This window comes from Mchenga conophoros, linkage group LG6 (genome assembly GCF_057382185.1).
Source record: "Mchenga conophoros isolate Kocher_MC1m ecotype Shallow Benthic linkage group LG6, M_conophoros_male_GT1.1, whole genome shotgun sequence".
NCBI lineage: Eukaryota > Metazoa > Chordata > Actinopteri > Cichliformes > Cichlidae > Mchenga > Mchenga conophoros.
The window spans coordinates 22,337,941-22,364,576 of NC_140531.1; the positions used below are offsets into that span (position 1 = coordinate 22,337,941).

The window sequence follows — 26,636 nt, forward strand, 5'->3', positions numbered from 1 at the left end:
ATAAGAACAATTTTATTTAGTAAATCACAACTTTGTAAATCTTACAAATCTTACAGTATAACATAAATATAATAGTGTTTGATATTTACGGTCTATATAGGTTAAATGTGGCAGATTCACATACCTGCCTCTGCCTTTTACAAACACCTTCAAACATTTCAACTGTTTGATCAGTGTTGCTCGGTCATGTGCTTAAATTCTGAGTCTAATGCCATGCATGAAAGACTACTGAATGGCTTCCCTAGAACAGGCTGTTGATGAGCTTTAAAGGGCCTCAGGTGATGATTTCTTACTCAAGGGAATGAAAGTTAATTCCTTAGAGAGAACTCTTTTGCTTTTTGTAATCAAATACATCAAAATCTAAATTTAATATAAGTCTTAGCAAAGCTTCACTTTTAATTTAATTCATTTGACAAATTTGCACCTTTTTAAGAGCCCCAATCTTTATTAAATAATGCACTTTATAAGCAGAGCTAAAGTAACATCGTCATCAATGTTCAGTCTTAGCTCAGCTGTTGATTTAACCTCATTGTGGATGCTGAGCAGAGAAGTGGAGGCATTTTGTTCTTTGTGTCTCTATGATTTACTCTGTGCTCGTGCTAGGACAGCCAGGGGCTGTCAACAATCTCCCAGCTGTACCCTCTAAAACACAACTCATGGGGCTAATGAACCAAGGCACAATTACTTTAGCAAAAAGCTGCTTTGCCTTAAGAGGGGGAGAGGGCATCTTGAGTGTTCGTAAACACTCACTTGATTATAGTTTCTTCAAGTGTAAATAAAACAAGACAATCACTGTGGGTATAACAATACATTGTGAGAAACAAAAGCACTGATGATAATAATAATAATAATAATAATTATTATTATTATTATTATTGTTATTGTTGTTGTTGTTGTTGTTGTTGTTATTATTATTATTATTATTATTATAATAAATCCTACCAGTGGCTGGACAAAGCTGGACTTAAAGACTGCATAGAGGCACTAATCAGAGCAGAACAGGAACAAGCTCTGAGTACAAGATCCATAGAGACTGGGGTCTATCACATCAGGCAAGACCCCAGGTTCCTGGTCACATCTGTGCCAAGTATGGCCTGGAAGTCCAGTGGTCAAAATGGGAGACGCCACCTAGGGTGGTCGAGAATGACCGAGCTAAGATCCTGTGGGACTAGACGTTGTGATACTGAATGACAGTAACATCAGGAAGTAGGAACACGAGAAGATTGAGAAGCACCAAGGGCTCAGAGACGAGCTGGAGAAGATGTGGAGGCTGAAGGTAACAGTGGTCCCAGTAGTAATCTGAGGACTTGGTGCAGGCCCAAGCTAGGCGAGTAGCTCTGATCTCTGTCCAGAAGAGCGGAGTCCTAGGAACAGGTAAAATACTGCGCAGGACCCTCAAGCTCCCAGGCCTCTAGTAACACTACCAACACTATGACAACAATAACTTTAAGTACACGCTACTGTTAAATGGCATACCACAGTGTGTATATTATATATATATATATGTAATAGTTTGATCCACGTATGATGCTTCTAGTAGCCCCTGATCATATTCACATGTGGAGGATTGAAGGTTTATTAAGCCTGCTTGTTGATCAGTGGCCACTTCTAAATTTAGGGTGTTTTTTGATCTGCACTGTTAAAATACTTATTTTACAGATTAAAATGTGCTGTGATTTCAGTACTTTTCTTTTTCATTTATGTCCATGTCAGCTGCCCTGTGGTCAGCTAAATGCTCTGCTGTTCACTGAGCACAGATACACAGTAGATGCAGAAGGCGATGACTTTGTCACTTAAGGGGCAATAGTGAGTTACTGTAGTGTCTAATCTTCCATCAGTCTAACATGAAAGGAAGATACAGTAGAGCTGTCTAGAGAGCGCATTTATCTTTTATACAGCCTGGGATTTTGACCACTTGTCAATCATGTTGAAGAAGTCATTTAGTGGATGAAATAGAATATGTAACAATGGTGGAAACACTTGGAAGGGATAGACAGAGGAGTCAGACAGCTAGGATTTGCTTTTTTTTAGTCTAGCAAAGACCACTGCAATCTTTGTCTGGCCTCCAGAATCCGAACTAACCTGGTCCCTGCAATCCATCCACACAGCTTCCAAACCTACCTGTGTAAATAGAATTAAAGTTGACAGTTTTATGGCTAATAGATCTGTTTCTTACTGATTTATTTACTGTCTCATTCAATATGGAAACAACATTATGTTTAATTAACACATCATGCTTAAAGTGATCTAAATATCTCATATACAGAGATATTAACAGAGACACACCGCTACTTCAATTTTCTTCAAACCTTACTACAAATTTTTTTAAGAAGTCAAAGGCAATAGTTAAACACAACTAAAAAAACATAACAGTTTTGGCTTCGACATCAATTCAAGGACATTTTACCCAGGAGACACATACTGTACTGCAATTATCCTATTAAAACCACAGAGGAACTCTGATGTAATAACGACCATTATTAGATCCCCATTGTTTTTAGACAATGACCACGAATGCCACAACAAACATATTATATTAGCTGCACAGTAGGAAAGGCGATACTGTTTGGATCAATAGACACTTGCAGGCTGCTCATTGGTCACAAAGGGCACAATGATTCAAACACTGGCACCAGTCTGAGCAGGTAACACACACTCAATTGTCACTGACATGGCATTCTGATCTGTGAATACAACTACACTAAATAATACTGCAGATTTTTGGTTGTTTTTCCATACGGTAAATATTCCTCACTTTCTTTAAGGAGACAGCCTTGAGAACTGATCACAGCCTGGCCTAGATTGTTAGAGTAGTGAATGGGATGTTCAGCCTCTCAGTCCTTTTTTGGTGAATCCCAGTACTTCACACAGTCTTGTTCCCAGGAGCAGTACGATCGTTTACTTTAAATTACAACCTCATTTTTGAAATCCTGCAGCTTTCATTTGAAAAGAAACTAATGCTTCACAAAACTACCTCTGAATAACTGAAAAGAAAGGGCAGAGTATTGTTCCTTGTATCATATTAAGTACTAGCAGTATAACTAGGTAATGGTAACCCCCAAGCTGCCTTTTTTCACAGATGGTTATATGACTGTAGGCTATAATGACCGATGTTGACTCTAAGAGCCATTTTTAGTAGGTCACATGGGTATAATGCCATCATTTCTAACACAGCAATAACTCACAAGCAGTCTCGGCAAACTAGGGATTATCTAAAAAGTCATGCTGGCCTAGTAAATGTCCCAATTACAAATATATGGTCTCTATGATTTATGACAAAGACTGCCAAGTTCATTAGATCTCAATACCAATATTACACTGTCATTAGCTTCTTTTAAAAAGAATGAATGACAACGTTTTAATTTCTTTCAGTTCCGCTCTTAATTTTTTGACTGTTGAGTTGGTAGCAATAATGTGACCATACAGACGAAGAAACAGATTAAAGCCTGACACTGAAACGCAGAAAAAGTCTTGTGAGTGACAGTAAAATCCTTTGCATTCTGAAGAAAGACCTCTTTGCAACTGCAGAGCAAGTCACCAACAAAGATAGGATACTGCGATGCCATGGGTTAGTGACGTTCAACCATCATTGACTGGAAACTGGTTTGCAAATATTTCTAAAATATAATTTGGTTTGATTTCACATTCACTACTATATGTTAAGAAAAGCTACATCACTAGGGCTGCCACGATTAGTCGACTATCAAAATCGTCGACGACTGATTTAATAGTCGACGCGTCGTTTGAAGCTTTGTAAGATCCCAAAAGACACAGGAATAAGTAGCAGGATTTAAGAGTGTAATAACGGACTGAAACAGAAGATGGCAGCACTGCATGTACAAGGATGCCAGCTGCCGTTAAACCCCGAAGAAGAGGTAGCTCTGTCTCAGGATTCATAGCGCGGCCCAGCTCAGTTTCCAACAATGGCGGCAGCTAGTTAGTTTTAATATTACTCTTATTATTCTTTCTGGGTCACAAAATAAACGTTTAACATATTTTCAGGCGAGAATGTAGCTGTGTAAACCTCAAATATCTGCTCAGTTTATCAAGACCACATATTTTCAAAAGCTTTCCGACGTTTTCGGAGACGTCTGTTACCCACTAGCTCGATAGCTAGCCGGGGGCAAGGCAGGGCTCACTAGAGTCCGTGAGCTCTACAGAGGGTTGTGCGGTCAGCTGAGCGCACCATCCGCTCCGAGCTCCCTGACCTGCACTCAATCTACAGCAGGCGGTGCTGGACCAAGGCCAGGAAGATCGTGAAGGACCTCAGCCATCCCAACAACGGACTGTTCTCTCTGCTGAGGTCAGGAAAGCGATTCCGCTCCCTGAAGACCAACACAGAGAGACTGAGGAGGAGCTTCTTCCCGCAGGCGATACGGTCTCTCAATCACACCACCACACAGTACTGACCCACACATACAGTTCTTACACACACTGGACTTTCTGGACATTGTTTCACTTCATTACTTAAATAACGCTGCTGTTATTGTGTATATGCTGCTGTTATTGTGTATATATTTATTTATATTTCTTCATACATTCTTATATAGTTCTATATTGTGTATTTTGTTGTACAGTTATTTTATTTTCAACTTTAATTTATATATTTTATCTTATTCTCCCAGTTAAATTTACCCTTCATTCTAATTTGTGTTGTACAGTTATTTCATTTTTAACCTTAATTTATATTTTATTCCTTCCTAGTTAAATTTACCCTTTTTAATTTTTCATATTTATTTCCTATCTTATTCATAGCCTTTTCCTTTTTTGTTTTCTTTAGGTCACGAGCAGTTGTCCAAGCATTTCACAACATATCGTACTGTGTATGACTGTGTACGTGACAAATAAAATTTGAATTTGATTTGAATTTGAGAACACCGCACTCCCGGCAAATCGTTTTCAAATGCACCGCCGTCTTTCGCTACTCAGGTTAAAGATGATATATAAGTCACTTAGATAACTTAAAAATGTTATTGTTTGGCTTTTTTTCAGTATTTTATTTGTTCCTGAGTAAATCGGTTTGGCTGAGATTAAAGTTATAGTTTTTACACAGCTGAATAAACGTCAAGCAGACAACTGATTAGAAGTGTGAGATGCTCGAGAATATACTCCGGTGTCCCATTATATTTTAGATAGCAAGGAGTTTATTAAACTTCACCGAAACAATCTGCAAATTTCAATAAAAATTTAATAAACTATCATCTTGTCTTTATTTTTAGTTAGCACATACCTTAAACACTTAAAGCTTTAAGCTAATGATAGTTATAAAAGAGCAGATGCATTATTATTATGCATCTGCTCAGCATATGTTTTACGCCCAGTGGATGATGATCTGATTAGTCGACTAATCGCAAAAATAATCGGTGACTAGTCGACTATCAAAATAAGCGTTTGTGGCAGCCCTATACACCACCCATACAAGTTTTTCCACATTAATGCAAACCTTAAATTAAATGTGAGACTAATGCTCCTTTAATATAGTTGCTTAATTTAATCATTTATTTTAAAGTGAATGTGCTAGAGTGCAGATCAGGAATTAGCACAGTGTAAATGCAAAGTGGAGGGGGGAGAGAAAAAAAACCAATGAATGTCTGAATGCAGCTCTGCAGACAGATTCAGGAATAACTCGACTGTGTAAAACACACTTGGATTTAACATGATAAAAAGAGATCAGACATTTAATAGATTTGACATTGAAAGTTTCAAAAATCTTATGGGCTGCCATTTAATGGCAAAGTCTTCCAAGAACTTATTCATGTGTGCAAGGTCAATGACAGAGTATCCAAGGGCACCTACTATTTCCCTTATGTAGACACAGCTCACATGGCTCACTGTGCACAAAAGGGTGGGCTGAAGAAGAATATAAATCGGATATGTGTGATGATTAATCATTGTCTTGGTCAGCCTCATAACCTTTAAACAGTTGTGCCAGTCACAGTGTTGCATGAGAAATGGCTCACTAAATGGAGAGAAAAATTCCAGATGAGCTTCTCCAAGGATGAAAATACTACTGTTAACCTCAGGGTTTAGAGCCACAGTGTGCAGACCGATGACTTACACACTCAGTATACAGTAAATATTCAGAGATTGATAACATAACCCTTAGTTTTAAGCTGTAAAGGCAAACATTTGTGAAAACCTTACTTTTTTGGCCTCACATTGTTGGATACATGACCATTATTATATGTTCAGTTAGTACTCTGATGTAGGGCATATGCTTTCCAACCACCATACAATATGTCCCAAAATACAGTACTTTTGTACACCCAGCTTGTTTTCTTAATGCTGCAGTCACACTAGGGAAAACTATGACTGTGATCATGTGCAACGAACTTGCAGTCTCACAGTCTCAATGGTTCCTTGAAAGACAGCGACATGATGTGTGATCATTACATTTAGTCATCATTTTCAAAGTGACTTTGGTAAATCAAGAAGTATGAAATAAAAGGGCAGTAAGACAGAGTCAGCCTGAAATTGAATGGGTTCAAGTTGCCTATTACATGCTATCTGTTTGTGATAGCATGAGTGATTAATTATGATACACCGCAAAATCTGTTGCCTTCCACAGATAGAAAAAAAGAATCACATTAAACAGGAATTAACATTCACCGCCTGTTTTCAGGCTCTAGCCAGAACCTCAACAGCAACAAAAATCCTGAAACTCCTCCACAAATAGTGACATGCTTGCTGGAAGTTGCCAAATAACATTCACACTCACAGCCTTATTTCTGTATAGACATATATAGAATACAACTATCTGACAATCAGTTGAGTCCCCTACAGCAAAGAGACCCATCACAGCTGAGTTGCTCTCGTTGGTGTAGACTGCCACAGAGTGACTGCTTTTTTATATGTATATAAATGAGAAAGCAATCATTAACAAACCTTTGGGAGTCTTTTCTTAGTTGTCGCTCTTTCAGGGTATTGAATGCTCAACCTTTGGGTGACATGATTGCTGGTTCAACAGGTTGCAATCGGTCACCAAATGTGAAAACTTCAATGCAATCACCTGGCAACCACCGATTTATTCCAATTGTAAGGAGGTCGCAGTCCTATTTTTACTCTAGGGCGACTGAGCCATGATTTTCATTACTTTTAACTATATTTAGGTACAAATCCTCAAAGCGATGATAGTTTCATCACTCGTAAACATGCAGTTGTGCATTTCTGTCATTTAGTCACTTTCCATTACCTGATGGAAATGCAAAGTTATCAAAAGAGTGATATGTGCTGAAAATAGACCTGATCCTCAAGTCATCTATTCTCAGCACGTCAAAGAGCAGACTTTCACCCACACCTCGCCTCGCATAGTCTCATCTCCTCTCACCTTTGAGTCTACTTGCAATGCTCTGGGAATGAAAGCACCAAAGGCATGAGGGATGGGCAAAGAGCAATTGAAGGTAAGAATATTGCCAACATACTGTTAACGTAGCTTGCAGCAGTCTTTGGACTGCCCTGAAATATAGAGATATACAGGCTGTTGCCTTCATTTACCATCAAGGCACTTCAATTTTATTTTTATAGCCCAAAGGGGGCTTTGGGCTATATAAGGTGTACAGCTATAAGGGGGCTTTACAAGGTGTACACCTTGCAAGACCTCTATCCCTAGGACCTCAAATCAAACAAGGAAAAAGTCTATTAAACCTCTTCAAACAGAGAAAAATGCAATAGCAACAAACAATACATCCCTCCTTTAGGACAGAGAGATTTATGCAAGAAATATCTCCAGAAATAGAGAGAAGTGTTTACTTCTAAATAAAATGTCAGCTTTACCAAGAAAAGCCAAAGATTAATAACAAGGCCTGTTTTTATTAGCACAGAAGTTTTCACTGATGTATGTGAAACAGGTGCGCACACACTAATGAACGCAGTTGCAATTCAGTTGTGAAAATAAAGCAATAAGAGAAAAACTCACATTGTTCATGTACTCGCTCAACAAGTCTTGAAGGGCCTGTCGAACGGCGTTGCATTCAGCCACGATCCGTTCACGACGGTCATCGCGTGTGCATGAAGAGTCAGCCATTAATGCAGCGCCACTGATGATGCTCTCTAAGCGCTCCTCCAGAGATGGACGGAAACGAGCCTCACTGAATGTCAGAGGGTCCAGGATGATCTTGTTCTGTAGGTCAGAAATGTAGAAGGTCAGGACAGTAATCCAGGCAAAACGGATAAATGACTCACCACTGGATGACCGGTTCCAGAAACTGTACCCAATGACAAATGGCAGTTCAGCTTTTAATCACAGACTAGTGTCTTTGACACAGACCCTGGGGCACAAGATCGGGATGGAGTAAGTTGAAAAGAAGAAGACAAAGAGCACCACACTGACCAGCCACTGTTCTGATTAAATCGTGTTTATCTAAATACAAAGGAAATGTTTTACCTCAAGCACAGCATCAAATTTCATGAAAGTTTACAACAAATTTAGGCCTTTGTTCATAAAAGGTTTTTCAAATATTGAGAGCACAAATAAAATGAAGCTGCATTTCTCTCATGAAAGGGAAGTATCCCCTCAAAAAGCCTCAAATTCTGGATGGGCTGCCATCATTCCAGCAACAATCAGCCACCATGACTAAGTCAGGCAAAACCAAGAATGCATAAAGAATATCTAACACAGGGTAGCTCGAGTTCATAAATTTAAAACAATACCCCACCCACATTTCTCTGAGCATAAGACTTGCTGAGGCTACCGAGGAGGTAACGAGGAGAAAGAAAAATTAGTGACCTGAACGTCAAAACCTTAGCATTTCAAAATCTTAGACTTTATCCTCGCTTTTATTATGATCACTACAGAAATAGAGCCCAGCTTTACAGTGTTGGCTACAATGTGAATAATGGAGCAATAAAGTCATTTATTTTAGCGATGCCTTATCTTGTATTGTTTAAGTATTGTTTAGTCTTTTGATCCTAAGGTGCTTTGGGTCTGCATAAAACTCAGAATTGCTTTTATTCATCATCTAAGCTTTAAATAGCTCTGATGTAATTAAATGTGACTCTGTGGTATAAATGACCAGTGTTGAGTTACAGCAAAGAGCAAAGATGCACTTTTCAGTCACTCCAAACCAGTCTGACACTGGGATAGAGTGACATGTCAAGTGGAAAACTGATAGGGAATGCTGAGTTACGGACGAGCTTCCTGTATTTCATTGATATCTGGATGGTTCTATTCTTAGTTTCTCTCTGCTTCTTTACTTTTTATTTAGTTTTTGAGGTGTTGTTTACAAAGCTAACTGCATCAGCGTTTTGTGATATCCCGATCTATATCTGGATTGGAAGCATAGTCAAATTCTTTTTTAAATGCCATCTGACTCTGAGTGAAACATAAACAAAAACACTTGAATCTAAGTCTCATTTCTCGAGGGGAGATGTGTTCATTTATTTGGAAAAAATAAACCATGTATGGCACACAGAACTATTTGTCTGACAATGTCGCCATTATATCTTTGAAAATTTCACTATTATCAAAGGTTGCTGCTACATCTGGTACTTCAGATTAAGTTAATCAACTTTATACAGGAAAAACACCCCATATTCCTTCATCTCACTTGTGCAGTGGTTATTATGCTGACATTCATATCATATATTAGAGCTGTAAAATGAGAGGCAAGCAATGCAACAAAGCCCTATACAGTGAAGGTCTCAACATGAAAAGATGCAAAGAAGAAAATAACATGAATGGAAATTGAGAACATTCCCCGAGGACTCCAGTGAATTGTTATTCCACACATGGTGTCAGGTTGCAATTATCACTGGGAGTTGGGAATAGGCAGAGCAGAAATAGCAACAAATGCTGGGCTGACAAAGGCTGGGAGGATTTCAAGGTAATTGGCAATGGCTAAAGTCATCTTCCAGAAACTCACAAATGTGACTGATAGTCCCTAGTCCCTTAGTGAGTTTCAGTGTTACACTTTTCTTCCCCCCTTTTACCTAATAATCACTTACTCTGTTGTACTGCTTTGCTTCAAAGCCCAAAACCATCGTGTAAGTGAAAAATCTTTAGACAAGTGCGCACAATTATAAATAAATATTAATGAAAAAGTATTAGAACACAATCAAAAACTGCAAACTTAAAATCATCCAGATACAGTATTTGTTTCATCAGGAAATTCAAAAAGCTACCAGAACACAGAGGAGATTTGGTGTCTTTCTGGTACTGCATTCAGGATCAGAGTGATATGTCAAAATCTTTAAAAGTTTCACACTTCCTTGAAGAAGAATCTTGGCATCATGCTTGGTAAAATGTTTCCTTTAATTCCTCTTATGATGTAGTTATGTTAAACTCCTATAACACTGCTGACAAGTGTTGGCTCCTAATGCTTTCTGGTTTCTAAAAGGTCTGGAAAGATATAGAGGATAATACAGCAGCATTTTTATACAGAGCAGTCAGAGAGTCCTTACTGCAAGTTTTATAAAAGAAGAGTTCTTTTTTTCTTTAGTTAATTATACACCAGTCTCTTAAAGTCTGTAATTCTATGTGAATGTACCATTGCATTTGACAGTATATCAAGACCGGAGGGAACCTTATATTTGCCTCACTCACAGCGAGGCTATCGGTTTGACCCCACTTTAGGGCATGAACCAGAGACAGGGCACATGCCACATCAGCCTTTGTCAAGTGTGCCTTCCAGAACTTTCCAGTATTTGATGGCAACTGCTTTTTCAGAGATAGAAGTTCAACAAAGTCCTGAAGATACCACTGAAATGCCTCTAGATGCCACATTATAGTTCAAGGGTTGTGTAGTTGATTATTATGGTGTTTGACAAAGCTCTACCCACAGTGGCCCATGAGGGACATTAGTCATAACCCACTCTGTGATCGATTACCCTAATGAAGTGTGTCTGACTCAGAAAAAGTTCCTTATATTGTCCCACAGTGGATGCCAACTAAAACAGCTTGATAAAGACTGTGATATGTAACAGTCGCTGGCACACTTACAGTAACGCTACAAATTGTCAGCTACTACAAAAATTAGTACATGAATGTGAAGGAATTTCCATATTATACCCATACAGCAATACTTTTTCACCGTCCCCATCTGTTTAAGAAATTCTACATTCCAATATGGAAACTCTTGATTTCTTGGCTAGTTCAATAGGTATCCAATAACATTTCGTCAGTCGTGTAGCTTCTGCATGATGTAGTCCAACAGACTTTTGACACCTTCATTTGAAAGACAGTTGCACAATGTTCATACACTTTTTGTCAAATTTCCTATGTTTACACTTCAGGTTCATGTACATGCGTGGCATGTTAAGTGGAAATACTTTAGGTTTCCATTAGAAAGGCCAAGAGACCACTGTAACATCTGGTCACTAAATGGTAAATGGCCTGTATTTGTATAGCGCTTTACTAGTCCCTAAGGATCCCAAAGCGCTAGGGAAACAGGTGTATTCCCTGCCCACCTTGCAAGTGTTTGTTAGCTGTCGCTGGGTAAAATCTGGAAAACCCTCCTCGTGATTGCTTTGGTTATTAGCATATTGTCACAATTGCCTATAATTTGCATGGAAGACACCAACATATATACAAAGAATGAGTACTAAGGAAACTTGAGAAAATCTGACACAAACCAGAAAGGGGAATGTTTGCAATCAAAGTAAAAGCTGTTCCTTAAATCTGAAACTAATTAAATTCAAAAGGCAGCGCTTTTACTTTGAAGGTGAATGGTTGCAATTTTGAGTTTGCATTAAACTCTTAACAGTTTCAGTACCAGTTAGTGAATAGCCAGGGAGTGTTTGCAGACTTCTGATATCTGCTAGCAATAAAAGCAATTATGTCAGCAAGTGTCACCCCTATGTGTTATCTTGAATGATCTCCAAGTCTGAGTGACTGGGGCAACTTCCAACAACAACTTATAACCTCTTTTTCTTTTTTTTTCCTAGACGAGGGACTGGTGGTTACCAGGAGGTCGCCAACCAGCCTCACTGCCTGTGGCCTTACATACATATTACATTGTTTGATTGCCATCTTGGTTAAGTACCAGAAATATGATTTCATGTTGTCACTGGAAGTTAGCTAGCAAATTTAGTAATATATGCAGTCCACAACAAAATCATTACACCATTACTGAATATGAGGGTTGAGTCGCAGCTGCACAAACAGCTAAATAATAATGGTTAATATACCAAAATGCTTTTTTATTGTTTCTGTAATGGTTAATCTACCACTATGTGCAGTCTTTAATCAAAATGATATGTTTAATGCTTAAATATAATTACGTTGTTATCCATGAATATTCAGATTTACAGTTTTATGAAAAAAAGCAGAAAAATATGGTAACGTAGGTTATTAGTTTTGATTAAGGTGATAAATTACAGTTATTCACTTACACTACTGAATAGAAAAATTGTTTTAGTGGTTGAATTTTATGCTTGATTATCTCCTGCCTTCTGAAAAAATTCCAATGTACCGGCTTAAATTAGGATATAAAAATATGTGAATTCAGTATTTTATTAGCCCAATAACTAAGAATATAAGTTCTAAATTTGACCAGGTTCTTCACAGATTTGAGGTATTTGTATTTTCTTGTTTTTATGACAGGTAAATGTCATAATGGTAAACGGCCTGTATTTATATAGCGCTTTACTAGTCCCTAAGGACCCCAAAGCGCTTTACACATCCAGTCATCCACCCATTCACACACACATTCACACAGTGGTGATGGTAAGCTACATTGTAGCCACAGCCACCCTGGGGCGCACTGACTGAGGTAGTCTAATAATTTTTTAAGCACTGTATATGTGTTAGATTACAGATTTCACAGTTTATAAATACTCATGCTTGCTTTGCCAGCAAGCACACAATCAAAGCTAAACGTTTATTGCTTTAGTTATATTGTCAGAAAATATTAAACACATTTTGTTCAGTTTAAGACAACACTTCTATACCTGTTCAAATTTAAGTACACAGTGTATTTAGAAAAGAAAGAAGGCACAGAAGCACACTAATTAGTTCACAGCCTATGACCGTGCAAACAGACAGTTCTGACATGAGTAAAGAGGCAAAAAAACGTTGAACCCTGATCATGTGTATTTGGCTGAATATTATTTCAACATGATTTGATATTCTTTAGTAAGCTAAACTTTATAGTGCTGAATCTTTTAAAAAAAGAAAAGAAAATAGACCTTAGTAGAGTTAAAATGTCTAACAAGATGCATCTGCTGTACTGTTGTGCAAAGAGACGATGGAAAAACATCTGAGGAAAAGTATCATATAGCTTGAAGATACGAGAGAGAAGAAAATGCAAATCCAAGTTAAAGCATTTCATCGCAGTTGATAGAGGAACGGCTACAGAGTTGTATAACCGAGAGGATTAACATTTTTTGTTTTAGCAGTCAATCTGGACAAAGTCATTTTTTGATTAAAATGTGAAAAGCATTAATCAAATAACGACAAGATAAAACCGCAGCTTTGGTATTTTATAGAAGATTGATTCCAGATTTGAAAGCTCAACTACCTGAAAGTCACTTATTTAAATTCAACCAGTATTTTCTCATCAAACAACTCACTTTTATAAAACTGCCTTTTAACCTCATAATGTGAAAAATAAATTCTTATGCATAATTATCATGCAGGTAATCAGATCAAAACACAGTAATAAAATAATAATTTGGAACATGCATCTGTGTGTAATTATGTTCAATCAAAAATGATCAGTTCTAACTGAAATTTAATCAAACACTGCGGCGCACAACTGCAGCCAACTGAATCACCAAATAGTGCTCATTCTGTTGGAGGCAACTCTTTCATTATAACTAAAATCACAAGTTGTGGGTACTTTTTTGTCTTGTAAAGTATTATTAAAACATTTTGAAAAGCTAAATACATATTTACAGAGCCAAAAAGTAGCTGTATTGGTTCCCCGTATTAACGTGGTACACAGAAACATACAGTATATTCAACTATTTTTCATGAAATTGTCATAGAGTGAGTATTTTAACCATTTTGCTATGATATGGCCACTTAAGTACAAATTACTTGAAGCGTTATTGGACTTAGCAATTAGTAAACCTCTGATTTTTGTTTCTTTTTTACAAAGATTCATTCATATCACATAGTGCATACTAAAAATATTTCACTTTTTGAGAGGATGCGTCTCCCCATGATCCTTGGGTACAATATGTTGTTAAGCTGAGTGGAATTTTTCCTTTTCGGTGCAATCACACTTTGCTTTGGATCATAACGTAGCCTAATTTACTCTAAAGGGGAAATATGCAACTTAATAGACCTTAAAAATAAAATATTAAAGCATCTTTTAATAACCAAGGTATGACAATCAAAGTAAAAACAGTGTAGTGACAAAGAAAACCATTTAAATTACTGTTAAAGGAACAGTGTTTGTATGAACCATTAAGCTTGCTTTGTCCATTCTGGTTAGATTTTCACAATGAAACCTGTATGGAGCACATGCACGTGTTTGTTAAAGCTTGGACAAGACTGGAATTACTGTAAACACTGCTCAAAACTACAACAAAAACTAGTGCAAAATGGTAGAAATTCAGAATATTCAGACAACAATCTGAATCTATTCTCCATTTGTCTTGAATACATGAATATTCTGAGCCATGATGTTTACTTGGAAATACAATGAAGGAAGCCAAAGATGATTCAGGGAAAGAGGAAGTAAAATTTACTACTTTCCCACACACATTTAGACGCAAGCTATTTCTCTGTGGTCAAGACATCTTGATTAATGATTGTACGCGCATCCCGCTGGTTTAATTGTGTCAAGTTTGAATATTACCAGCTACACCTGAGGGGGAATATCAAGGTTCTGCATATAATCAACTTGATTAGGGAAAAGAAATAACTTTCAGTATGATCAACATTTTTACATAATATTAACAAATTAATTTCTCTGTGGGCAATCTGCCCTTAAAATATGCCTGAAACTCATATTCAAATGCATGTTTTCTGAATGTTTATATCATTCAAGCTGTCAACTTTCCATCTTTGGTAACTCTACGCCTGACTCATTGCAAGTGTAATTTGTTCCCCCGGGTTTGCACTACTTGATATCTCATTGGTTTTCTGTTTGCTGCCTTCACAGATTCGCAGAAAAAAGTGATGCCTCAATTCACCGCAGTTCCAGTCTGCTATTCCTGGCTTACACATATCTGCCATGGCATGTCTGGAGACAGAAGTACAAAAGTAACTCCATCCATTGTTAGCATCAAGGTAACGTTACTATGACAACCTCCGAAACACCGCATCATAAAACGGTATGACTAAAGCTTTTTTCTTTTCTTTTTTCAGGCACATTCAAGTATCGACTGAAGGTCTTTGGACAAACAAAAACCCATATGAGTCGCTTAACAGGTCCAAAAATAAAAATAAAATAAAAAATACAAACACTAAAGCATTGTCCTCTATTATGATCTTCGGCTGTGGCGCTCTTGATTCTTGGGCTCTGGGTACAGCATGTATTCAAAACTCAGTTAAATTGTAAGTGTGTGTCTGAATGTTTATTAAAGTAGCAGATGCACACAGACAGAGTCATAAATCATACAGTAAGGTAACATAAGAAAGCCAACGAGGATGCTCCCCTGGCTGGGCGATGGTAGCTGGAGCAGTGCCAAGGCTCTCTTGAAGTGGCCTGTGATTGTGGAACTACAGTAAGCTGTGGGGGGAAGCTGACAGTTTCTAATACTTCAATTTATCTGTGATGCTCGGGAATATTGAACGGTTCTCCTTTGACCTTGTGATCTAAAAAACTTTAGAAAAAAAACCTAATTTGTACATCATACTTTTTCTGCCAGAGGAGGGTCATTCGTCTCAAAAAATACATATTGTTTAATTTAATTAACCATTACCTTTTTAAGTGTCTTTGCTTTTTAAAAAAGCAACATTCCCCTCTGATTCCAAAACATCTAAGTGCTCTTAAGGCACTTTTTTCCCATGAGATCCCACGGAGTTAAAGTCATTAAGGCCAGTGAGCAAACGACATGTCAAATGAAGCTTTAAGAGGAAGCTCAAGCAGTCAGACAATTATCGTTCTAATTTCCTAATCACCCCAGGTCTCTGCCTCTCAGTTATTATCCAAAGAACTCACTAGGTTATGTTAATAAGGCCGTCTGTCAAACAGTGATCATCCTGGCTGAAGGGTATTTAACTACCTAACCTGTTGCATCTCTTTGCTGTCACTTAAATGCATGCCCACCGCACAGCCACATGTGTCAAAAACCAAACTGTAGCGCCCCAGAGTTATGTCTGGAACAGCTTAAATTCACAAGGCTGCACTTAGACAAACAGATTTCATCCACAGGTTGCATATTAACACATATTGAGTTAATACTCTTACTGTGAACTAATTTACTACCCGTTTCATTTGTAGTGTTACCTTATAATCTTATAATCTATGACGACCTTATAATCCTTTCTACTTTTACTTTTTCTTCTTCTTTTTTTTAAAATCACTGTCATACTTCCAAGTTGCCAAACAAGCAAGAGCAGGTCTGACAAATGGTTATTTGACAGAAGTGAGTGGTTATTTAAAAGAGGACGAATCCCAGGGGGTCATCAGCAAAGGCACACCTGCCATCTTCCCCTCTAATCTCACTTGATGTGTTTAGGAGATATGTGGAATCAATGTTTCTGGAAGTCATTTTTGTCCCCATTATGCTGGAAGTCCAGTAAATAAGGACATAATTAGATCTTGGTAGGTTACAGACAACCATTTTTGTTCCAAAGATATAAAAAGAAAGATTTTTTTTTTTTAAAAAGAAAGAAAGAAATGGAACTGCTCTCAAAACTGATATTAATATGTGGAAACAGTTCATGCATGATTAATGATGGTGTGATTTCTTTTCCTGCAAAGTTAAAAGCTAACTGGATAATCCATAAACTCTGAATTACTTAAAATTACCTTTTAACTAATTCAGCATGCAAAGGGGTGTCTTCGATTTGCTGATCCTGGCTAGCAGGAGAAATTCACTGCACTTTATTATCATAAAAGGAAACCATTCATTTTAATTGATTAATGGCTTTGTATGCATTTACACACACTATATATTTAACTTTATTACTTTTTATCTTACAGGGCAAATTTTTTTATTTCCAAAAAAACATTCGTATGAGCTTTTTGTTGAACATATACGTGTTAGTAGTTATATCATATGCTGTCATATGTTCAACCCCCCCTCCCTTCAGAATTGCTTTAATTATTTATGGCACAGATTCAGCATGGTGCTGGAAACATTCCTCAGATATTTTGGTCCATATTTAGCTACTGCAGGTCCACGATGTGAATCTCCTGTACCACCACATCACAAAGGCGCTCTACAAGATTGAGATTTGTTGACTGTGAGAGCCTTTTGAGTACAGTGAAGCTCGTTTCAGATTATGTAAGCTTTGTGACATGTCAAATATCCTGCTGGGAGCAGATATTCAATTCAATTCAATTTTGTTTATATAGCGCCAAATCACAACAACAGTCGCCTCAAGGTGCTTTATATTGTACAGTACACTTTAGACCTGTCAGTGAGTACACTGGTCATAAACGGACAGAAATGGTCAGCAAAAATACTTCCTGTGCTTTAGTGCATAGTTGGCACTAAAGGGCCAAAAGTGTTCCTGGAAATTATCGCCAACACCATCACACTACCAGCAGCCTGACCTGTTTATTCAATGAAGGATGAATTCATGTGATTTACACCAAATTCTGACACTACAATCTGAATGCCGCAGCAGAAATCGAGGCCATGAAATACTCAGATCAGCCCGTTTGGTACCAACAACCATGCAACGTTCAAAGTCTCTTAAATCACCTTATGTCTCCATTCCATGCTCAGTTTGAATGTCAGCAGGTCATCTTGACCATGTCTACTAAATGCATTACCAGAGCAGGTAAATAACAGAAGCCTCGCAAAAAAAAAAACCATGATAACGGCTATTCAGTTGACATTGATACCAGTCTTCAGGTTTCACGTCCCTTAGAGAGTCTTATTGTTGAAAGTAGTGATTATGTCTGCTTTCTAACAAAAGCAAACAAAACAAATACCAATAAAGTACAGGGACAACAACTGCACATCAATCAGCCTGCTGCGATTCGCAGAGGCTACAATAGTGCTTGAGGAGCAGAGACGATTAACTGACCTCTAGCCCAGTCTTAGCGAGTCTGTGTTACCCATAATATCTTGTTACAGAGATCTCCCCGTCCAGCTCAGGAGCAATTTCTAAATACCTGTGACAGTGGCCTTCACAGTTTCGCCGTGGCCAAGATGATAGTAAGGGAAAGCGCAGACAGTGCCATGACTGGCAGCCAGGCCTTTCTGTTCACTGAAAGAACAGTGGGAATAGAAAATAACAATGTAGCACTGCATTTTCTGTTATCTCATCATCAGGTGTGGCAAACCTTTTCTTCAGGGGTTCATACCCACCTGTGCAAGCACACCTGAGTGCTCTTCACACATTAACTGTTAACAGTATAACTGTTATGTATAAAGTTGCCTGTTTCCACAGCTATCGTTTCATATACAAGACCTTTATGTTACACACATGGGGTCTGTGTGTTATTTGGATGACATTACCCCCTCAGCCAGGGGGCTTCTGTATGCTGGTATTAACTCTAGCCTCTGACTGTCTGCTCCATAATGAGGGGAGCATTGAAGGAGATTGCATGATCGTGGGTGTAGGAGGACATGGGGTATAATGTTCCCAACCACTAACTGTGCACAGCACATGAAACAAACAGAGTTCTAGTGCACTGATGATGCACACATACGGTACAGGCACTATAGAACACTTGGAATGCAGAGATGGTGGATGACGAGACACCTGTTTCGTGGCTTTGGCCGTGAGACCCTGTGGAGCTGTTGCAGCTGCGAACAGTAATAAGAAAGGTATTGGTACATGTCAGGAAAACTCAAGCAGATCCAATTTTCAAAGACTACAAATTAGCTCCCCTGACTTTGCCAGTGTTAGCAACATGCACCAACTAACAAAACATAAAAGAAATATGCCACAGAGGTTCCGGGAGCTAATTATGTTCATCGTAGCTTACTTAATCCTTATTCATTAACCACTTTACTTCTAGTATCATAATAACTGAGGTATTGCTAAATTGCAGATATTTAACCCTAAAACTTTTGAGTCTGTATACTTTGTTTTGCTCTCTGCTCGTTTAGGTCAGAAAGGGTCACACTGAAAAAGAGGACTATCTTAGTTATCAGCAGGATCTTGAGTAGGCCCTTTCATATGCAGTGTGTCAGACTGAGTGCGCTGTGTTTTAATGAGTTTTAAGATCCAGCGAGGTCTCCAAATTTTCATTGCAAACAGAGGAAATTACCTTACATGCTGCAGACACACAAGGCCAGATTTACTAGGACTGGTAAATTAATGGGAGGTCGGAATGGCAAAAATGTGTTGATGAGTAGGGATGGGAATTGAGAACCGGTTCATGCAGAAAACTGGTTCCCAGTAGTCCAATTCCTCAGGATTTTTAGTCTGCCTGCCGATCGAGCCCGCTTGCCGGTTCTTGCACTCGCGCTGCAATCAGCTGATTCCAGTTCTCATGTCATTGCATCAAAGTAATGTAACCAGTAGTATAGCGAATTACTTTTTCCCAGGAGTAATTAAGTACCATACTGCATAACTTTTAAGAAAAGTACTTTATGCAATATGTTTCATAATTACATTTTTGAGAAATGACTCTAACACTAATCACAACAAACATGCACAAACATTTCAACCACAGCATAATAATTTCTTTATTCCTGCTTAGCAATGGCAGTGGCTCTCAAAACAGAGCCAATGAGGATCGATAAGTGATATCGATAATGGAATCGGAATCATTACATTATCATCAATTCCCATCCCCATTGATGAGAGTGGAGAATTCTGCGGGTGATCGACTAATAATACACTGATTTATAAACAAAAAACACGGCTTTGCAATAATGACCAGCATCCTATAAAGAGCAGGGCAAATTAGCAAGCTCAAAAACAAGCAGTCTGGTGAAAGTAAGTGTAAGCTAATAATCAAAAAAAAGTGTAAGAGCAGGTTTTATGGACGTCTTCCTCTCTGAAAACAGTGTGGCAATTAAGACCAATGAGAGGCAGCTGAAGAAGAATCCATATGTAGAAGAAGACAAAGCATTATTTGCCATCAGATCCTCATCCATCTCTGTGTTAATGAAGGTACTGTCACTTTGTCAGGTATCCAAATCCACTTTTCTTCCCAGCAGGTTGTGTGGAGCTGCACTGTCCAGCATCACATGCATTAGGTTAATATCTAAAGGTAAACTGTAACACACATCAGATCTGTCCAACCCGCATTAAGTGCTGCATTTTGATCTATGTTTCACTCTGGTTTGTAATAGATCCGACACCAGAACACACAAGACGTTTTTATTGTGGACCCATCTCTGTGTAGAAATGTGACTAAAAGCCTGAAATGCTCTGAAAACCCATCAGCCCACTGTAAAAAGTGATTTGGCCTTTAAAGCAAGACACACTCTCATATGCGTCTCGTATTAGGATTCTGGCCCTCTCTCCGACACTCAGTTCAATTCATTTAAGTCAAATCAAGTCAATCAAAATACCAGTATTACTGAGGAGCAGAAATATGTGTGGCTGGGCTCTAAACAAGCAGGGTGAGGGCTTAGTGAAGAGCTACGGGACACAGCCAGAGCTTAGGCACAGCTTTGAGCCATCCACCCACGCCAATTATGCACTAGTTCTGATAACTTCTCCCCCTCTTGTTCCAAATAAATGAACATTCCTCGCAGCAACTACAGCAACAGCAACCACGTCGGGGGCAAAACAGAACATGCAATTTTTTTGGACGTTAAATTCAGAGCAATTTGCAGTAAATCGGTTCTGCAAACCTCAGTGAATCACATTTGATTCATTTACATACTCTCATAGCACCATTTCGCACTTTAAAAGCTAAACTCTCACACAAACATACCTGTGTCTGCACTTTTCCAGTTACAGAATTATTTACTTAATACCAGCACTGGCTTTTTTAACGCTAAAAGAGGGTTGTGGGCTAGCACAGACTGTTAGAAAATCTGGCCCACAATGTGTTTGTATCCAGCGCTGTTGCCACGGCATTATATGACTCTTTATATACCATAAAACCTGTAGTCAAAGAGTAGCAAGGGCATTTAAAGTCAATATAGATTTCACTGTACAACTGTATAGCGTAATTACACTGATGAGCAGCTGAAGGATCAAAGAATCAAGGATAAAGAAACTGTTTTATTTACTACTTATTTACAGATTCATTTATTACCATTCATTCGTGTTAATCTTAGTGTGCCCATGGCAGATTTCTGCCAAGTGAGGTCTTTCGAGGTTGCTGTTTCCACCGTTTCTTTTTTTTTTTCAAAGGTTCTATGAGTGAGAAGCATTAATATGTATTGCACCAGCAGGCAGCTATTTATGTAAAGAGATAATAGTGGAGTAATGATTTCCTAGTCATGGATGTGCTCTAATCCAAGTTTCTGTCTTCAGTGTTTTGGTAAATGTTCCATGTGCATTTGAGTTTTTCTCTTAGAAGCCATTAGCCAGCCCTGCTGCCATCTCTGGCCATCCCATAAAGTGCGAGCATGAAAGTGAAAGCAGGATGGCAGACCAAAGTCTGGAACATTCAAACAATCAGTCAAGTGAACCATTTTTGTTTTTTAGTTTAAAGTTATTTATGTTACCAAATATGTCTGTGCACAGGGAAACAGAGAGCAGAGGAGAATAGCAGAATAAAGGTTTTGTTTCTTTAACTGTTTTTGGAATCTGGTTGTCAGTTTGTCTTGTAGAGTCGGTGCCTTGGCTTGCACTACTGTTCCTACCTGTGCTTCTTTGTTTGGTTTATTTTGCTTGTGAAAGAAGCACATAAACGGCTGTGCACAGACTGAGGAAGTAGGACAAGAGAGGAAGAGAAAGAGACAGAGAGATACCAGACATGGTAATGCTTAAGAATTCAGACTCAAGGTATTTACTAGCAGACCCTGCAGCAGGCTGGCAATCTGGAGCACTAGGACTTCTCCCAGTGGGTTGCTTCACCTGTGAGGTGGCAGTGAGAGAAGGAGCAACAAAGAGAGTTAAATCAAATTTACTGCTTTGATTATTTATCGTACTGGTATGTATCACATCATGGGTCCTGATTTTACCAAATCTGATGTTGTGTTTTATCAGTGACAGCCCAGTCCTGTCACGGGGACCTCCAGGGTAGGAAAAGTTAAAACTAATGGCACACGAGTAACAGCTTTCCTACGTGTCAAAAGAGAATCATACAAGCAGTCACCTGTAGGATGACCTGATAAAAGCAGGCAAAAAACATGAGAAGAGCACAAAACAAGCAACCATACCATAAACCCTTGTGCATGAGAGTAAAGTTGGCTTGCATATGTTCTATAAAACTACAAAGTAAATACTGAAAAAGGACTTTTTGAAATGATCAGCAGTGCGTTTTGTGAAAGAAAGCCTAGAGCACTATCCAAGCAGATGAAAAAGGAAGTAAGTCTGTGCTGCTGAGAGGTCATTTACTGCTGGAGATAAACGTAAACTTGCCCGACGTCTTGAATATTTTGAAATACAGTACCAGTCCATTTTGAGGAACAAGTCATCAGTGTGTAAATTATAGTTTGGTAATCATTACACTTTCCAGCAAGAAAGTGATACCAAGCCAAACAAATCTTTTGTTGTTCCTGAAATACATTTGAGAGGTATCTTTTTGCCGGTTTGAACGCCACTGAAAAACTTGGGTGGGATTTATTGAAAGCACTGAAATCAAAGAATAACATTTACTATAGCCATTTAACTGTTTCGGCTTAAAATCCACCAGAAGTCCACCAGAAGCTTATCAGAAACACACAGAAATATTTAACAGCAGTCGTAAAGTTCAGCAAATTATTTTTAAATACTGACTTTGGTCGTTCTATCTGGAGCACCATTACAGCTGTAGTAAACTCAGTCTGCCCTCAAAAGTCAAATACATGTTTAAGCATTACATACTTTCTTTTAAATCCATTAAAAGTGGTGATTTACATGTTTGTATCTTCAGCCAGGACCCTTTTGGTTTGTCATTTGATTTCTTGTTTTTTAATGTTTCATTTCTTGTGACATAAATGAACCAAATAATGATAACGATACACACCAGGTTGCAGGTTAAAGGGGTTGCACAGTTTCACAAGAAAAAACAGAAAAATAATTTCTGTTTTGTGACGACTGGCAAAAACACAAAAATACAGGTTTCAAACTGGTGGGAGAATAACACACCTGGATTGTGATGCCGAGCCTCAGAAAAGGATTTTGAGGCCTGTCCAGTTTCCTTTGGAGCGGACATAAATATACATATCTCCCATAATTGAAATCCGCACAGGCACACAGGGACTTGTCTCAATTTGAATATGAATACCCTTTTCTTTTTATTTTCTGCCTTTTCAAATTCTGCCTAGCAAAACGATAACCCCAAACCTCACTCACTGCCAACCCCTTCAATAGAAATTATTTTGCTAGACACTGCCTCTGTCCCTCCCAATAGCCCAACCCTCTTCACTTTTTTTTTCCATTTCAAATCAGCTGTGCACAAATCAGCTCTCCATACAATGGCTTGAGGAATCTCACAAAAGCATGCCTTCTTTAAAGAGAAGATAGAGCTTCTACTACATATAGGAAAGAAAAACAAAAGCAAAATGCAGAGTGAATACATCTCCAAGATGATGTTAGTCAATGTGGTAGAGGGTATACTTTATGTGTAACATTCCTGTAGATTAAAGATATTGTGTAGAAATACTCACTAGACAAATACAACCTTAATCCAACATTTAAAAACACAAATTATGTGTTACTAGGACAACAATCACGATCATAATCTGTCTTTCTTGCTTATATCTTTAGGATGAACTTACAGGAGCTAAATGTCTGTGGGTTTGTAATATATGTTTAAACACTATCATATGTTGTTCGTTGTTTATTCAGTAAAATGTAGGTCTAAATTATAAAAGAAAATATGGGTTTTACTGATGTGTTTATGCCTATTTGAAAAATATATATCATATTTTGTCCCACTCATGAAAGTGGTGTAAAATGTGTCTCTCTCAGTGTATCAACTGGCATCGTTGCTATTTTGACCTAAAAAGCTCTAACAAACATGTTGACGGAGTCTCTTGAGCAGAACATTTCCAGAGGTGATGATTCGAGAACTGAGGTATTTTAAATTGAACCTTGTTTACATCCATGCTTGCTAGCTCCGTGTGATCTCCTTCCCTGTCTTAGTTGTAATTGTACAGCATATTTTGTGTGTCACCTCCCTTTGTTAAACAGTAGAATAGTTTAACACATGACTGCCCTCCACTCCTGAAGGTCCACAGGGAATCTATAAGAACCTGAATCTACAAATTAAAAATACTGGCTTGGGTAAAATTACCAGTTTTACCCCACAGCCTCGTAGTAGAAACTCGTATGGTATCAATTTGAGGCTCCTACGTCTTATTTGTTCTTGAGTCATGAAATTCACAAACAAACGTACCAAACTTACACGTGTCTTTCCCATCAGTCGTTTACGGCTGAGTGGTAAAATGGTCTCATTTTACAATTCTAAATTTTCTGTCTGACTCTCCTGTCACACAAACCCAGAGACTGGATGGCAACCATCTGACAACTTTCAATCAGTAGAGCAAAGAAAATGTGTATTCCCCAACTGATTGCAAGAGGTTATTAGATGTTGCTGGCAATCACTAGTATGCACTAACTTGCAAAGAAAAAGTACATCTTTCTGCACCAGAAAACTCTTTGTAGTTGATTTGGTTGCTAGCAGATTTCTATGGTTGCCAGTAGTTTGCATGGAAGATGCAAAGAGTCAAACTACTCACTACTAGTGATAATGAAACTGAAAATTGTGATGCACAACGGAAAAAGAGATGGTTTGTTTTTAAACTGAACATTTCATCTCTACAAACATTTAAATATACTGATTAACAAAAAACTCTTTGGAGCATGAGTTAGGTCATGTAACACCATGAGTGATAAAAATGCAATCCCATTATTCATTGGCATAAAGTATTCCCTCATTCCATCTGCATTTAAGTAAGAAATTTCTCTGTGTCTCTGTGTTCTTCTAAATTGTTCATCTGATCTGCTTCACACTCTGCGGGTGAATTGCCGGTGACCTAAGGCAATCAAGTGTTGAGTGTGAAGTAGGTCGGATGAGCATTTGTCAAGAAACATAAAAGGAGATCCATGAGTCAACAGTAAGTGCCTATGATAAGGCTGGGGGTGAATCATCAATCTAACAGACGTCACTGAATACAACACTGACGCATCAGAAAGATCATTACATGTGGTCATAGCACGCTTGCTTTAAGAAGAGCTTACAGTGATGGAAGATAATTCATATTAGCAAAGTGACAGGACACCAGAATAGGAGAATTCATGGCTGAGGCACGGACATGGCTAGCCTACTTTGCAAGGCATAAAAAGCTACTTCCTGTCCTCAAAAAGGCAGATAATATTGCTGTCTTTATTCAGCTTTACTGGAAAATTATTTGCTTAATGTTAAAGTATTTCACAAAGTTTGTTGATTGAGACAAGGATTGAGGATACATCATCAGAATATCCTCTAGGAAATATGCAACTGGGTATTTACCTCTGTGAGGAAAGGCAGTGGAGCTGTGGTACAGCCAGCCAGTGGGTTTGGCAAGGAGGGAAGGATCATTTTCTCAAGTTTCTAATTTAACTGCTGCAGCTTTTGCAAGACGGTGTTCAGAAGAACTCATAACCTTCAGCCAAGACAGATTTGCAATTGGACGCCATTGAGGCTGAAAGTGAGAAAACAACTGCACACAGTGGGAATGTACACACAGTGGATGCTTTAGTAGGCACCATTACAAGATTTAAAAGACTGGAAAGGGGATAAAGGGAAAAGATGTGGAACTAACAAGATGAAGGCATAATGCTGGGAAAGCAAGAGTATGAAAGAGAACAGTCAATTTCACTGCAGCAAAAGAAGTCCTGAAAGCTATGCTGATGAGAGGAGATGCATCATCTGGCTCATTGCTAAGTTGTCATTCAAGGAGTGTTTCCCTTTCAACTTCTGAGATGTAAAACATGAATTTAATGAGAACGAACACTTGACTTGTTGGGAATGGAAAATACTCTTTGTCCTTCACTGTATTTAATATCTTTAATTTAAGTAAATTGCATTTATTTTTATTTTTTATACATTTAGGACCAGCTTGCAGTCTTCAGTTCCATAGTGGTTATTCTATAGACATGGAAAATGATTTTTGTTTTGCTGTGAAAGAAGACCAGGATCTCCAGGATTTGAAGGAGCTGAGCTCTGGATGATTGCTGTATGTGGATGTACTTACTGCCACAGAACTCTCCATTATCTCAAAATGACAGCTAAATTGGCCCGTCAACAAAGCTGCATTCATCTTAGCAACTTCACTGGTGCATTAGTGCATCTTCCAAACATAGATGAAGGATATGGGGCATCGCTTCCATTCTGGATGCCACAGGGGGAAATTAGAGAGTTTCTGAGTGCAGCACTATTTAAGTAAGCATGCTCGACTATTGGTTGGTTCCCCTCGCTTGTCAAAATCCCAGTCGGGCACCTTAAGTATTTTTATAACTGCCTATAGATGAAGAGGGGGGAAAAAACTAAGCCCGGTACATCCGGGGAACAAAGCCCTGACAA

At 38.3% G+C, this 26,636-nt stretch overlaps 1 protein-coding gene and 1 long non-coding RNA gene across 3 annotated transcripts in view; one reads left to right on the plus strand and one right to left on the minus strand.

Moving 5' to 3' along the window:
• Positions 1–26,636, minus strand: part of ctnna2 (catenin (cadherin-associated protein), alpha 2) — a 336,749-nt gene that overhangs the window by 231,394 nt on the left and 78,719 nt on the right. The window contains exon 7 of the mRNA XM_085276809.1: positions 7,916–8,119. Within this exon, the coding sequence (XP_085132935.1) occupies positions 7,916–8,119 (204 nt within the window). The remainder of the gene's footprint in view (positions 1–7,915; positions 8,120–26,636) is intronic.
• LOC146572587 (uncharacterized) lies at positions 3,742–15,322 on the plus strand. 2 transcript variants are annotated; one of them, XR_014892729.1, is made up of 3 exons: positions 3,742–4,378; positions 15,048–15,175; positions 15,254–15,322. It is a non-coding gene; the product is annotated as an uncharacterized LOC146572587 (long non-coding RNA). The 2 variants fall into 2 exon arrangements; XR_014892728.1 differs by lacking the exon at positions 3,742–4,378 and adding an exon at positions 11,715–11,969.